Source organism: Zalophus californianus, chromosome 1 (genome assembly GCF_009762305.2).
Source record: "Zalophus californianus isolate mZalCal1 chromosome 1, mZalCal1.pri.v2, whole genome shotgun sequence".
Classification (NCBI taxonomy): Eukaryota; Metazoa; Chordata; class Mammalia; order Carnivora; family Otariidae; genus Zalophus; species Zalophus californianus.
The window spans coordinates 51,794,227-51,810,132 of record NC_045595.1 but is presented as its reverse complement, the minus strand read 5'-3'; the positions used below and the strand labels follow the sequence as shown (position 1 = coordinate 51,810,132).

Sequence of the window (15,906 nt, the reverse complement as noted above, 5' to 3'; positions counted from 1 at the left end):
CAGATGCCCGGGTCTAGAGACCATGCTTTAAGAACCACTGTTCTCTGCCCCTGTGTCCCCTCACAGCTTGGTTAAAACAACATCCATTGTTTTTATCTATTATTATTATTATTATTACAACTATTACTATTATTTCATGTTACAGCATTATTATTCACAGCATTGCCCCCCCTCTGTTTTTCTTATTTTTTGAGGTGTTCTTTTTCCAGTTTTATTGAAATATAATAGACCTACATCAAAAGTTTAAAGTGTATAGCATAATGGTTTGACTTATATGTACTGTGAAATGATCAGCACAGTAAGTGTAGCATCCATCATTTTATATAGATACAATAAAGAAAAAGGGAAAAAGAAAAGCTTTTCCTTGTGCTGAGAACACTTGGGATTTAGTCTCTTAACAGTTTGCACATAGACCACAGTTTTCACATAGACCATTTAGTCTCTCACAGTTTTCACAGAGACAACGTGAGCTATGGTCATCATTACATCCCTAGTACTTCTATGTCTTACAACTGCAAATGTATACTTTTTGACCCTCAACTCCCAACTCTGGTAACCACAAATCTGAACTCTTCTGTGACTGGTTTTGGGTCTTTTATGGGTGTTTTTAGTTTTATTATTAGATTCCACATATAAGTGAGATCATACAGTGTTAGTCTTTCTTTCACTTATCATAGTGCCCTCAAAGTCCACCCACATTGTCACAAATGACAGAATTTCCTTACTTTTTTATGGCTGAATAATATTCCATTGTATATATGTACCATAACTTCTTTATCCATTAGGTTGGTTTCCATGTCTTGGCTATTGTAAATAATGCTACAGTGAATTGGAGTGCAGATGCTTTTCAAGATAGTGTTTTCGTTTTCTTCAAATACCCAGAAGTCAAATTGCTGGATCATATAGTTCTATTTTTAATTTTGTTGAGGATCCTCCACACTGTCTTCCATAGCAGTTGTACCAGTTTACAATCCCACCAAGCGTGAGCAAGGGTTCTCTTTTCCCCACATACTTTCCAGTACTTATGTTTTTGTCTTTTTGATGATGGCCATTCTAACATGTGTGAGGTGATACCTTACTGTGAATTCGATTTGCATTTCCCCGGTGATGAGGTATGTTGAGCACCTTTTCATGTACCTACTGGCCTTTGTAGATCTTTTTTGGAGAAATGTTCTATTCAGGTCTTTTGCCCATTTTCTAATTTGATTATTTGGCTTTCTGGTATTGAGTTTTAGGAATTCTTTGGCTATTTGGATATTAACTCCTTATCTGATGTATGACTTGCAAATACTTATTCCCAGTCTGTAGGTTGTCTTTTCACATTGTTGATTGTTTTGCTGTGCAGAAACTTTTAGTTTAATGCTGTCCCACTTGTTCATACTTTGTTGCTTATGCTTTAGGTGTCACATCCAAAAAATCATTGCCAAGACCCATGCCAGAGAGCTTGTTTCTTATATTTTCTCCTAGGAGTTTCATGGTTTCAGGTCTTACATTTAAGTTTTAATCTATTTCAAGTTAATTTTTGTGAGTGGTATAAGGGTCTAGTTTTATTCTTTTACATGCAAATATCCAGTTTATCCACCACCATTTATTAAAGAGACTGTCCTTTCTCCATTGAGTATTCTTGGCTCCCTTGCCAGTTATTAGTTAATTATATATGCTTGGGCTTACTTCTGAGCTTTTGATTCTGTTCCATTTATCTGTTCTCACACCAGTACCATACTGTTTTGAATACTATAGCTTTGTAGCTTAAAATCAAAAAGTATGATGCCTCCCACTTTGTTCTTTCTCAGGGTTGCTTTGGACATTTGGGGTCTTTCGTGGTTCCGTATAAATGTTAGGATTTTTTTCTACTTTTGTAAAAAATGTCATTGGAATCTTGATAGGAATTGCATTGAATCTATAGATGGCTTTTCGTAGTATTGACATTTTAACAATGTTTGTTCTTCTAATCTATGAACAAGATACCTTTCCATTTATTTGTGCCTTCAGTTTCTTTCATCCCTGTCTTGTAGTTTTCAGAGTAGAGATCTTTCACCTCCTTGGTTAAGTTCATTCATAAGTATTTTACCGTTTTTGATGCTATTGTAAGGATCATTTTCTTTTTTAGATAACTTGTTCTTAGTGTATAGAAACACTACTGATTTTTGTATGTTAATTTTGTGTCCTGCAACTTTAATGAATTCATTGTTTAGATCTAAGTTTTTTGATGAAATCTTTAGGAGTTTCTGTATATAAAATCTTGACATATAAAATAGAGACATTTTAGTTTCTCCTTACCAGTTCTGATGTCTTTTTTTTTTTTTTTCCTTGCCTGACTACTCTGGCAAGGACTTCCAGTACTGTGTTGAAAAGTTATTATATTAGCTGTGGGCTTAGCATATATGCCTTTAGGAGTTATGAACAGATGTTGAATGTTGTCAAATGCTTTCTCTGTATCTACTGAGTGATAGGACTCTTCTTTCATTCTGTTGGGAAGTATCACATTGACTGATTTGCATATATTGAATTATCCTTGCATTCCAGGTATGAATCCTGATTGATCATGGCAAATGATCCTTTAAATATACTGTCAAATTCAGTCTGCATCTATATTCATCAGGGTTATTTGTCCACAGCCTCATATAATGAGTGTGTGTGTTTCTTTTTGATTTTTTTGGAAGATTTTGAGGCTTGATATTAATTCCTTAAATGTTTGGTTAAATTCACCAGTGAAGCCATCTGGTCCTGGGCTTTTTTACACTAGGAGATTTTTGATTATTGGTTCATTCTATTTCAGAAAATTTTTTAATTTTTATAAAAGTAAAATTTGTTATTCAGATTTTGTTTCTTCCTGATTCAGTACTTGGTGATTGATGTTCTAGGTTTCTGAAAATTTGTTCATTTTTTTCTCGGTCCAGTTTGTTGACACAGTTATTTCGTGGTAACATCTTACTTTATTGCTGTGATTATCATTTGGAATGTCTCCTTTTTCATTTATAATTTTGTTTTGGGTACTCTTTTTTCTTTGGTTAATTTAGCTAAAGTTGTGTCAGTTTTATCTTGTCAAAAGAACCAACTCTTTTAGTTAATCTTTTCCATTTTCCTGTTCTCTGTTTCATTTATTTCTGCTGTGATATTTATTTCCTTCCTTCTGCTAGCTTTAGGTGAAGTTTGTTCTTTTTCTAATTAATTCCTTAAGGCATAGGGTTAGGTTATTTATTTGGGATAGGTCTTGCTTCTTAATGTAGGCATTTACTGCTATAAACTTCCCTTTAAGAACTGCTTTTGCTGCATCCTGTAAGTTTTGGTATATTGGTTTCTATTTTTGCTTCAAAATAATTTATTTCATTTGTTCTTTGATCCATTGGTTGTTCGAGAGAGTATTTAATTTGCATGTATTTGTGAATTTCTTAGTTTCCTCTTCCTATTGATTTCTAGTTTCATACCATTATGGTTAGAGAATATACTTGGTTTGATTTCAGTGTTTAATTTGCTAAGACTTGTTTTGGGTGTAACATAGAAAATGTTTCATATGCACCTAATGTATATTCTGCTATCAGAAAGTTCTGCACATGTTAGGCCCATTTGGTCTATAGTGTTCAAATCCACTGTTTCCTTATTACCTGTCTGATCTGTCCATTGCTGAGAGTATTAAAGTCCCCAACTATTTTTGTATTACATTTCCCTGTATAGTTATTAGTTTATTTTTAGTTAGAACTGTTACATCTTCTTGATGTGTTGATGCCTTTCTCTCTTTTTTTTTTAAGATTTTATTTATTTTTGAGGGAGAGAGAGCACAAGTAGGGTGAAGGGCAGAGGGAGAAGCAGACTCCCTGCTGAGCAGGGAGCCCGATGCGGGACTCGATCCCGGGACTCTGGGATCACGACCTGAGCTGAAGGCAGTCGCTTAACCAACTGAGCCTCCCAGGTGTCTGGCCCCTTTTGTGTCTTTTTACTATTTTTAAAGTCTATTTTGTGTGAAATAAGTATAGCTACCCCTGCTTTCCTTGTGATTACCATTTGCTTGAAATATCTTTTTCCATCCTTTCTTAGTCTCTGTTTGTCTTGAAGGCTAAATGAATCTCTTGTGTGAAGCATACTGTTGGATCTTGGTTTTTGTATTCATTCAGCCATTTGTTGTCTTGATTAGAGACTTTAATCCATTTACATTTGAAGTAATTATTAAGGCCTTACACAATTGCTATTTTATCATTGCTTTCTGTTTTGTTGATCCATTGTTTCTTATTCTTTTTTTGTGTTTTGATTTCTAATAGTATCAGTATGCTTTGACTTGTCATGTTCTTTTGTCTAATACTACAGGCTTTTCCCTTGTGGCTATAAGACTTACATAAAACCTCTTAACTTCAGTAGAATTCCTAATTTTTACACTTTTACTTTTCCTCACCCTTACATTTTAGGTTAGTGATGTTATAATTTACATATTTTATAATGTATAACTAAGAACAGTAGGTATGGTTATTTTTTACATGTTCTAACTTATAAAGGAGTTATAAGTGAATTACACACCACTGTCATATTACAGAATCCAACTTTAACTATTTATCATTACCAGTGAGTTTTATGCTGCCTTATATAATATTAATGAGCATCCTTTTATTTCTACTCAAAGAACTCCCTTTAGCATTTCTTGTAAGGCAGGTGTAGCTGTGATGAGTTCCCTCAGCTTTTGTTTATTCAGGAAAGTCTGTCTCCTCTTCATTTCTGAAGGACACTTGCCTGCTGTAGTATTCTTGGTTAACAGGGTTTTTTTCTTTCAGTATTTTGAATGTGTCATCCCATTTTCTTCTGGCCTGCAAAGCTTCTGTGGAGAAATCTGCTCATAGTCTTATGGGGGTTCCCTTGTATCTTTTTTCTCTACCTGCTTTTAAAATTCTTTGACTTTTGACAATTACAGCATCTTTATAGCCTCGTTTGGGTTTAGCCTGTTTCGAGTCTCCTGGATCTAGAGGTCTATTTCTCTCCCCAGGTTTGGGAAGTTTTCAGGCATCATTGCTTGAAATATACTCTATGTCCCTTTCTCATCTTCTGGAATTCCCCTAATGCACATACTGCTGGTTTTCATTATGTCCTATTGCAGTCTTTACTGTTTTTGTTTTGTTCCTCTGGGTAATTTCCAATGTCCTGTCCTCCAGGTTGCTGATTAGTTCTTCTACATGGTCAACTCTGCTTTTGAAGCTCTGCTACATTTTTCAGTTAGTTTCTGGTGGTTTTTTGGTTTTTTAATGGTGTCTATTTTAATTGAACTTAATTTCATTTAGTTGTCTATATGTGCTTGTAGTTCACTAAACTGAAGAGGCTTATTCTGAAGTCTTTGTCCCACAGTTCATAGATCTTCATTTAGTCAGAGCTTTATTAATTTCCTTTGGTGTTATCATATTTACCTGGTTTTCTGTGATCCTCATGTGAGCCTAGAGGATGGACTTCACTGTTGCCTGGATTCTCTGGTTAGGCTTTCTATACAGTCAGGACTGGCCTCTCTGTGAGGCTTCCCAGACTGTTGTTTGGAGATGCAAATTAGGCAAGAGTGAAGACTGACTGTCCTAGTTAGATGAGGCACTAGTTTTGCTCTGCAGACGGGAAGCTAAGCACTGTGTGCTCTATTCTAGTGCCACCATAAGCAGGGCTGTTGGATGGGCTCTACAGCTTCCCACATGCTCTGCTTAGGTAAAAGTAGTTTTCCTGCCCTTGGCACAATGGGAAAAGCAACTGAAAAAGCCGGTCATACTTTTTTTGTGGTCTTGACTCAAGCCAACCTGTCCCTAAGTTTCCTGGTGAAATAAGGCCATTGGCTTTTGCTGTGGTGGACCTCCAGCTTTGTCGACCCCCCTCTCTGCTAGAGTTGCAGGGTCATGCAACTTCCAGGTGTTGTAGCGAGCCCTTGCTGTCTGATGGGCCTGGGGGCCATGCTCTTCAGCTGTTTGGACTAGGACTCAACTCTGCTACCCGGGCAGCCCAAATTCAGGGACCTCCCAGATTTTTCTGAACAAGCTTTCTGGATGTGAGGCACCAAGGGCCAGGAACTGCAGCAAGGGGGGGCGGGTGGCTATGCCTCAGCTTTTCTGTCTGGTCTGCTAATATTCCAGTGCCAGTTCCTGGAAACCCTCCCCACTTAGTCACAATCATTCCCAGTAATTGAGCCCCACAAAGCGACAACTTACAATGCTGGATAACTGGATGTCACCCTGTGCTCTTTTCCTTCTTGGAGGAAACATAGGTTGCACATGGTGCTATGCCAACCTGGGTAGGGGGCCATGCAGTCAGCACGTAGCCTTCCCACTTAGCCTTCTGGTACAGTATCTTGGTCTCGGTGGAGGGAGGTGCTTCAGCCTCACTGTTGTCTTCTAGGATTCCCTCAGTGGTTTCTTGTTCATGAATAGTTGTTCTTCCTGTGGGGGGAGCCAAGTCAGGAACACCCTTTGTCACCGTCTTGGTGAGGTCACTGTCCCTACCCCTTCTTTCTTAATCTGTGGGGATTTTTGTTGACTCACAAGCTGAGTCATGGCCTGATGGGGGACCTGGGAAGGTGAGGGGTGCAGACCTGTAACAGGCTCCGTGTGCTGGCTTGCAGGTGACCCTGTGGAAGGAGTCCGTTGATGGGCAGTGGGTGTGCATCAGTGATGTCAACAAGGGCCAGGGTTCCGTGTCTGCTTCCGTCACAGAGGGCCAGCAGAACGAGCAGTGACAAGAGAGGCAAGGCCCAGCTCCCCACCTGCTGACTCCAGGACTGCCCTTTCTTGGACCAACCGACCAAATAGCTGGGAGGAACAGCTCCAACACGATTACTTTCCCAGGAGTAGTACAAATGCAACCAGATTGATCATCTGCCTTAACATGATTTGATATGGTCTGTAATTTACTGTCCTGCTGAAAGCATTCATGAGGAAAAAAGCTACAAATGATCTTCAGATCTATTATTTTAAAATATTTTTGGCCATTTTTATGTACCTTTTGGGTTCAGGCATTATTTGGGGGATTTTGTTTCCAAAAAAATAAATTCATATTGCTTATAATTCTTCCTGCATTACCCTAACCCCTCCCTTAAAAGCTTATTTTCATTCTCATTGCAAAATCAGTGTACTAGAACAATGTTCGCCAAGACCCAGGTCCCTTAGCACTCCCCTCCCCCCGACACACAAAAATTTGGTCTGTGCCTGTAACATGCCCATGATTCCAGTTATACTGAAGGGGCCAGAGGGATGAGAAAGGGATGCCACATGTGGACTTTGGTGACAGGGCTTGTATCCTCTGAGCACACATCCTCTTCTGCAGAACGGGAATAAAAGTCTGCTTTACAGAGAAGACTCAGATGAACTGCACGTGAGTGACCCATAAAATGCCATGCCAATGGAAGGCAGTATTAACCAAATAGCAAGAGACTGGCCCAGAAAGTGGGCATGCTTCATTCATGTTACGGACCCTGTCAGTGAGGGCGGGGCCTGTGCTGGAGACCATGGTTCTGGTCCTGCTCAAGCCTGAACCAAGTATCACTGCTTAGCAGAGGCCCTTGGGACCCTCACCTGAATCAGCAGCTGCCAGTTACTGAGGCCTATTGCAAGCCGGCACTACGCTGGAGACCCTGCACATTTGGCAACACAAAAGACTGGTGAGGTGTGTGTCCCCAATTTACCAGTAAGAAGATAGAAGACCTGCCCAGGGTTGTCCACTGCCAAGCAGTAAAGCCACTATTTGAGTCCTGATCTGGCTCAACTCCAGAGTGGGTGCTGTCAAAGGCAGAACTCGGAAGGGGGTGTGTGGAGGCTCCTCAACTATAATCTGGGATGGTGCTCACAGCAGACCTTTATGTGAGTGCACTTAGCTTTGCGAAAGGTCAGGCCACTCACCTCAGGAGGCTCTGTGCACAAGGAAATGTGGACCCCAGTTCTACCTGCTCCTCATCCTTCATTTTTCAGCAGTAAAACCCGTTTTGAAATAAATATTAGATCATAATGCATAAAATGGGAAAAGGTGGAACAACTATCCTTGAAATAAGGATAGAGAGGCCAGAGCCCTGCCCCTTGGCCTCCCACATTGTTCTGCACAATCCGGGCCTTTGGAGAACAGTATGGGAACTGTGCTTCTGTCCATTTATTTGGATGAGAAAACACCCACAAAGGCACCTTTGCATACACTTCTCAGTGGACAAAAACTACCTTTAGTTCTAGTTAGCTCTTGACATGTCTGCCTTCCCTAACAAGCTCTGTGCTCCCCCAAGAACAGGCCTGGTCTTCCTTATGGTGCCTGCTACCCTCAACAAATAATAATGAGAAGCAACTAATCCTGTGTCACACAGTGGGTTGGTGACAGGTTAGTGGGCTCCTGGCCATATGCTGTTGGTAGCTCACACCACCAAGATCAGTTAGGGTAATCTGGAGGTAAATGAATATTAAGGTAAACCCTTAATAGTTTATGCTTAGAGTGGTAACATGTTAGCCATTCCTGGAGTAAGTGAGATTCCTCAAATTTGTTACCACTAAATAGGCTAATCAAGTGGAAATATCATGTGTCAATCTTCAAGGGCATTTGACAAGCCCAAGTGATACAAGTGTAAAGGTAATTTAAAAGGTATAGAGAGGGTAAGAGGGCAGTAGCGACCACAATGTTTTTTAATCCTTTCACAAAAACAAGGCAACTGGGATAGGAAATGCAACCCCTAGACATTAAGGTAGTCCCTCAAACCTTAGAACGTGGAGGATTAGGGTCAAACCATTCATATCTGTAATACCCGTGTAGGAGCAGCATAGGCAAGAAAGGGGAGCTTTTATGGTCCTCTGGGCCAGGTAACCCAAGAATGACCAAGTATTCAGAACAAAAAACTCAGCAAGCCAGTGTGAGAACTGGCAAAACTAGAAGATTCACAGGCTCTCACAAGTGATTTCTAAAAGATTTCCACTGCCATGCATGAAGGAGTAGTAGCTATAAGAGTTTCCCTTACACCACAAACAACTAGAAAAACAATATACATGAAACAAATGCTTATGGGCATAGGACAACAGTGTTTGGGTAAGGGAAACAAGTGAGGGGAGTGCCAGTTGCCCCAGCTTATTGCTTAGGAGCAGCTTCCAGGCCAAAGGGCAGGGAGACAATCCAGAGTCTAGTGGTCAAGTTGAAGAGACAGAAGTCAGAGTCCAGAAAGCTAAACTAGAACCTATTGGACAGAGTCCTGGAGAAAAGGGAGCTACTCAGAGCAAGCTCCTTAGATCTGTGGAAGCATCTCCTACAGTCTGACCTAACCTGCATACATGAAAGGCAAAACTCTTCATGACCAGAAACCAACAGACCACACAATTCTTGAACTCACAGAGAGGGAATAGTTCATGTGCCCAAGATCCAGAGTGCAACAACTTCAGAATACACAGAGCATTGGGTAGAGTCCTAATAAAGATCATGTCTTAATAATACATTTTAAATTAGGTCTAGATTAGAGGCTCCTCTGGACCATAAAACCAAGCCTTAAGGTCCGAAATTTCATTTTGTGTCAGGTCAGAGCCCAACACTCTATTAAAGGAAAAATAAAATTAAGCACCTGAAAACAAAAGTCATAACGTCCAGCTTCGAATCCAAAATTACCAGTTGTGCGAAGAAGAAAATAGAACCATAACCAGAAAAGGGAAAAAAAAGATACAGAAGTGAGACCATGAGATTAGCAGATAGACCTTAAAAACAGCTATTATATATTCAAGAATGTAAAGGAACAGGAACACAAGAAAAATGATACCAAAAGTTGCAAATGGAATTTCTAGAAATGAAAAATTCAATATCTAAAGTGAAAAAATATGGGAGTAAGAGCAAGTAGACACTGCAGCAGGACAGATCAGTAAGTCTGAAGACAACAGCAATAAAAACTATACAGACTGAAGCACATAGAGTAAAAGAAACTAAAACAACAAACCGATCAACAGACCTGTGGGACACTATCGAGTAGTCTAAAATATGTGTAAGTTGGAGTCCCAAGGAGGAAAAATAAAATTTAAGGGGAGAAGGGACAGAAAAAAATATCTGAGGATAAAAACCGCTAAAATTTTTCCAAGCTGGATTAAAATTATAACCCTACAGATTCAAGAAAATCAGAGAACCCCAAGCAGAACAATATACATACAGACCCCATAATAAAATTGCTGAAATAAATAAAAATTATAAAATCAGCCAGAGAAAAAGAGACATACTACATACAGAGAAACAAATATAAGAATGGCAACCAGCTTCTCATCAGAAATTTTGCAAGCCATAAAAAAATAAACGTCTTTGAAGTGGTGAAAGGGAAAAAAAAAAAAAAAAACAGCCTACAATTCTAGAGGTAGTGAAAACATCTTTCAAAATTCAAAGTGAAATAAGGAATTTTTTAAATTAAAGCCAAAAAAATAGTCACCAGGAGAACTGCATTACAAGAAATGTCAAAGGAAGTTCTTCAGGCAAAATAGTATCAGAAAAAAATTTAGATCTAAACCAAGGAATAAGGAGCACCAGGAATAGAAAAAAAAAAAAATCTGGGTAACTATTACACTTCTTTTCCATTTCTTTTATCTCTCAAAAAATATTTTAAGTGCATTTGTGGGGCTTACAACTTACGTAGAAATAAAATCAGTAATAACAATAGCACAAAGAATGGAAATGGGGAAATTGGAAGTTTTCTGTTGTAAGGGTCTTATAGTATCTATGAAGTGTTATATTTGTTGAAGGTATACTGTATTATGTTGAAATTGTATTTTTAAATCCTAGGTCAACCACCTAAAGAATAAAGCAAGAGAGGGTGCCTGGGGGGCTCAGTCGTTAAGCGCCTGCCTTCAGCTCAGGTCATGATCCCAGGGTCCTGGGATCTTTAAAAAAAAAAAAAAAAGGAATAAAGCAGAGAATATAGCTGACAAGCCAATAGTGAAGATAGCAGGAAATCCTAAAATATACTTATTCCAAAAGTGGTTATGAAAAGAAAAAGGAAGAAAGAATAGATGGGAAAAAAAGAAAGAACAAATAGGACAAATTGAAGGCAAACAGCCAGCTGACAGATTTAAACCAAACTTCGTAGGTCATTGCAATAAATATTAAAGGACTAAACACTCCAAATAAAAGGCCCCTGATAAGAGATTATCAAAATGGACTTTAAAAAAAACAAGACTCAACTATATGCTGTTTATATGAAACCCATTTAAATATAAACACAAAAACAAAGGACGTTATATGAAAAGAAAGTTATACTATGTAAACAGTAATCAAAAGAAAGCTCAATTTGTATATTAACATCAGATAAAGTAGACTTCAGAACAAGAAATATATTAAGGATAAAGAGGGACAGAATAATAAACGGGTCAACTCATCAAGAAGACTTAGCAATCCTAAATATATATGCACCTAAAATAGAGCTTCAAAATAGGTGAAACAAAATGAACAGAACTGAACAGAAGTAATCTACAATTACAGTTGGAGATCTCAACATTCCTCTCTCAATAACAGAACAAGTAGACCCAAAAAAAATCAGTCAAGTTATATAAAACATTAACCAGCCAAATACTCAATTTGACCTAAGGGGGATTCTACCCAACAACATTTAAACTCATTCTGAAGTACTTTGGGAACAATCATCAAGATGAGACCAATTTCTGAACCATAAAACAAAATTAAATCTAGAAGAACTGAAATCATACAGAACACATTCTGTGACTATAAAGAAAGTAAATTAGAAATGAGTGCTAGAAAGGTATCTGGAAAATCCTCAAATGTTTGGAATTTTAAGCAATCCACATCTAAATAACTAATGGGCCAAAAAAAAAAAAATCACAATAAAAATAGCTATCTATGGAGGAAAAGAAGAAACAGAGTGGACAGGACAAGGATGGAAGATGTGGTCTCTGCATGTACTTTGTTTTATACCATTACTGACTTTGGAGCCATGTAATATTTAATAATTAACTCCAAAAATATGAAGTCATAAAAGAAAAAAATCCCTAAAAGTTGGGGAAAAAAACATAATTTTTGTTATTTACAAAGGCCATGCCATAACCACACAGAGAAAATAAATATTCAAGTGACTTTAAAAGTGTTTTGAATGTATACCCATAATAGGCTGCATTTAGTAGTTTTATGGTTGGTAACTGTAGTACTCTTGTTTTGATAGTATTATGTTGATATTGTAAGATGAAGTAAGATAATGGTAATTTTATTAAGATAATTAGAAAACGATTATTGGGATAAAGAAAAGAAATTTAAATATAAAGCCTAGGAAATGAAAACACTGACCTTAAATTTTATTTGCAAATAACAGTATGAACTCAGGACTTATTTTTCTCTTTCTAAAAAGTATGTATTTCTAATCTTATGTACAAGATGAGCCCAGGATCTCTTATTGGGACAGAAAATAAGGAAGCAATTTAAAAACTATAGGGTCATGTCAAAAGCAGCACATGGGAACCAACACATCAAATATGGAAGTATCTAAAAGAATAATGACTATAACTGATTGAAACACATATAAAAAAATCCATCCAATAGGAAGAAAACTTTGGAGGTTGCTAAGATGCCAACCTTATTTTGAAAATGAGTAAACAGATTTTTTAAAACCCTGCATTTGGGCACCTGGATGGCTCAGTTGGTTAAGCGTCTGCCTTTGGTTCAGGTCATGATCCCAGGGTCCTGGGATCGAACCCTGCATCAGGCTCCCTGCTTGGCAGGGAGCCTGCTTGGCAGGGAGCCTGCTTCTCGCTCTCCTCCCTGCTGTGCTCTCTCTCGTTATCTCTGTCTCAAATAAAATCTTAAAAAATAAAAATAAAAAATAAAATCCTGCATTTATCCTGCCTTCTCTGTATGAACTTTATCAAGATTAACAAAATAATTGAAGGAAAAATGCTAATAAATGTAGAAAGCAATAGAATAGAAAATCACCATTTGTAATTTCTAGTTAAAAATGAGTGTAGACAACAATAATTAATGGTACATAAGTACACTAAGTGAAAAGTTCATAAGGTACTACGTGTTGAGGTGTAACTACTAGTTTAGAAAAGCAGGCAGGAGAATAATAAGTCAGACAACGCCACAAGGAAGTGGTCGGCTAAGTCCAGAATGTGGGAAACTGTGCAGGACAGTCTGTTGTGTGAAATGAATGATGGGATGGAAGGGAGGGGCAGGTAGAGGACTATTGTAGACTAAGAGACTTAAAGGACTGGACAACCAAATGTGGGCTCTGAATCTTCTGGAAAGAACAAGATAAGGCCACAGCCAGAGATCTAAGCAAAACAGATATAAGTAACATGCTTAAAGGAGAATTTAAAGCAACAACCATAAGGACACTCACTGGGCTTGAGAAAAGAATAGGAGACATCAGTAAGACCCTTACCACAGAGATAAGAGTTAAGAAAGGAATCAGGGTGCGTGTAAGCCCCTCAGGATGGCCCACACTATGGAACCAGTGGCAAAGAAGATCTTTAAAGGAGTTTTAGTAGTTGAACTCTTGGGCATTTTTGGAGCATATTTTTTGTTTAGTAAGATGAATACAAGCCAAGATTGCAGGCAAACAATGAGCAAGAAATTTCCCTTCATCTTGGAACTTTATTACAAATCTGATTCCGTACAACTCCGAATGTATGGATTCAGACAGCAAGATCAAGAAAAATGGTTGAATAGCAAAAATTAGGACCAGTCATCGCGTTCAGCCTCCCATCTAAGCTGTTTGAGACCTTTGTGGGGGAGAAGAAAGATAAGCACACCACATTGCAGACTCCTGGCCCCACAGAACAAAACAGGAACTTCTGCTCTGCCATGGCTCACAGTCATTTCCCATCCCCTATGCAAATCCCCTGCTTTTGTTTGTTGCTTTCCTTTGGCATTTATTATTAAAGACTACCGTTTAAAAAATAAAAGACTAGGAGAAGAAAGAAAAAAAAAAGAAAGAAAGAAAGGAATCAGAGATGAAAAGTGTAGTAAATGAGATTAGAAACACACTTGAAGCAATAAACAGCAGGCTGGAAGAAGCAGAGAAACAAATTAATGACCTAGAAGACAAAATAATGGAAAGCAGTGATGCTGAACAAAAGAGAGAGAAAAATGAGAATAGACTTAGGGAACTCAGTGACACCATCAAATTAGTAACATTCATATTACAGGAGTCCCAGAAGAAGAAGAGAAAGGGGGGGCAGAAAAGTTATTTGAAGAAATAATAGCTGGAAAATCTTCCCTAATCAGGGCAAGGGAATCAGACCTCCAGATCCAGGAGGCACAGAGAACTCCCATCAAAATCAATAAATGCAGGCCCATGCCAGGACATATTATAATTAAATTTGTAAACTATAGTGATAAAAAAAATCTTAAAAGCATCAAGACAAGTCATTAACTTACAAGGGAAAATGCATAAGGGCTAGCTGGAGAAACCTGGCAAACCAGAAGAGAGTGGCATGATATATTCAAAGTGCTGAATGGGAAAAGGCTGCATCCAAGGATACTCTATCCGGCAAGGCTTATCATTCAGAATAGGAGAGGTAAAAGAGTTTCCCAGATAGACAAAAACTAAAGGAGTTCATGACCACTAAACGAGCCCTTCAAGAAATATTAAAGGGGACTCTTGAGTGAAAGGAGAGACCAAAAGTGGCAGTACAAAGGCAGGAAACACAAAAGCAGTAAAAATGAGTATTTCTCTAAAAATCAATCAAGGACTCACATACACACACACAAAAGGATATAAAATAAAATATAGGGGAGTCTGGGTGGCTCAGTCTTAGTTAAGCATCTGCCTTTGGCTCAGATCATGATCCCAGGGTCCTGGGATTGAGCCCCGCATCGGGCTCCCTGCTCAGCAGGAAGCCTGCTTCTCCCTCTCCCACTCCCCTTGCTTGTGTTCCCTCTCTCGCTGTATCTCTGTCAAATAAATAAAATCTTTAAAAATAAATAAGTAAACTATAAAAATATATACCAAAAACATGGGGAGGAGAAAAGAATGGGTTCAAACTTGAACAACCATCAACTTAACACAGACTGCTATTTGCAAAAGGGGTTATATACAAACCTAATGGTAACTATATATCAAAAACCACTAATAAACATGCAAAGAACAAAACAAAATCCAAATATATCACTAAAGAAAATTCAGCAAAACATGAAAGAGATAAAGACAAAGGATCAGAGAAAATCTCCAGAAACAAAACAAGCAATTAAGTGGCAATAAATACATATCAATAACCACTGTGAATGCAAATGGCCTAAATGCTCCAATCAAAAGGCACAGGGTGTCAGAATGAATTAAAAAACAAGACCCATCTATATGCTGCCTACAAGAGACTCATTTAAGACCTAAAGCACCTGCAGATTGAAAGTGAGGGAATGGAGAAACATTTATCTTGCAGATGGATGTCAAAAGAAAGATGGAGTAGCAATACTTATATCAGACAACCCAGACTTTAAAACAAAGACTCTAACAACAGACGAAGGGCACTACATACTAATAAAGAGGACAATCCAACAAGAATATATAACAATTGTAAATATTCACGCACCAAACATGGGAACACCCAAATATATAAAACAAGTATAAATGAACTAATTGATAATACAATAGGAGACTTTAATACCCCATTTACCAATGGACAAATCACCTAAACAGAAAATAAACAAGGAAACAATGGAAGACACATTAGACCAGATGGACTTAGCAGATATATTCAGAACATTCCATCCTAAAACAGCAGAATACACATTCTTTTCAAGGGCACATGGAACATTCTCCAGACTAGATCACATCTTAAGTCACAAAACAGACCTTAACAAATAAAAAAAGACTGAAGTCATACCATGCACCTTTTCTGACCACAACACTATGAAACTAGAAGTCAACCACAAGAAAAAGTCTGGAAAGACCACAAATACTTGGAGGTTAAATAATATGCTACTAAACAAATGAATGTGTCAACCAGGAAATCAAAGAAGACA

General features: G+C 38.0%; 2 protein-coding genes and 1 long non-coding RNA gene across 6 annotated transcripts in view; 2 read left to right on the top strand and 1 right to left on the bottom strand.

The window, feature by feature from the left end:
* The window catches only part of LOC113916252, a 29,343-nt gene extending 22,740 nt beyond the window's left edge, over positions 1 to 6,603 (bottom strand). Inside the window, exons 1-2 of the long non-coding RNA XR_003517892.1 lie at positions 6,542 to 6,603; positions 6,162 to 6,389 (exon numbers count right to left, since the gene is read on the bottom strand). This is a non-coding gene — a long non-coding RNA (uncharacterized LOC113916252). The remainder of the gene's footprint in view (positions 1 to 6,161; positions 6,390 to 6,541) is intronic.
* Positions 1 to 7,016, top strand: part of SEC13 (SEC13 homolog, nuclear pore and COPII coat complex component) — a 37,826-nt gene extending 30,810 nt beyond the window's left edge. For all 4 annotated transcript variants that reach the window (XM_027582263.1, XM_027582265.1, XM_027582264.2 and 1 more), the window contains exon 9: positions 6,572 to 7,016. In XM_027582263.1, the coding sequence (XP_027438064.1) occupies positions 6,572 to 6,685 (114 nt within the window). In that variant the 3' untranslated portion in view covers positions 6,686 to 7,016. The remainder of the gene's footprint in view (positions 1 to 6,571) is intronic.
* Positions 7,017 to 13,367: 6,351 nt separating this feature from the next.
* LOC113918756 (protein CEBPZOS-like) lies at positions 13,368 to 13,778 on the top strand. Its single transcript, XM_027587523.1, has one exon. The coding sequence runs from the start codon at positions 13,376 to 13,378 to the stop codon at positions 13,619 to 13,621; it is 246 nt and encodes an 81-aa protein (XP_027443324.1). The 5' UTR covers positions 13,368 to 13,375; the 3' UTR covers positions 13,622 to 13,778.
* The last annotated feature ends 2,128 nt before the right edge of the window (positions 13,779 to 15,906 follow it).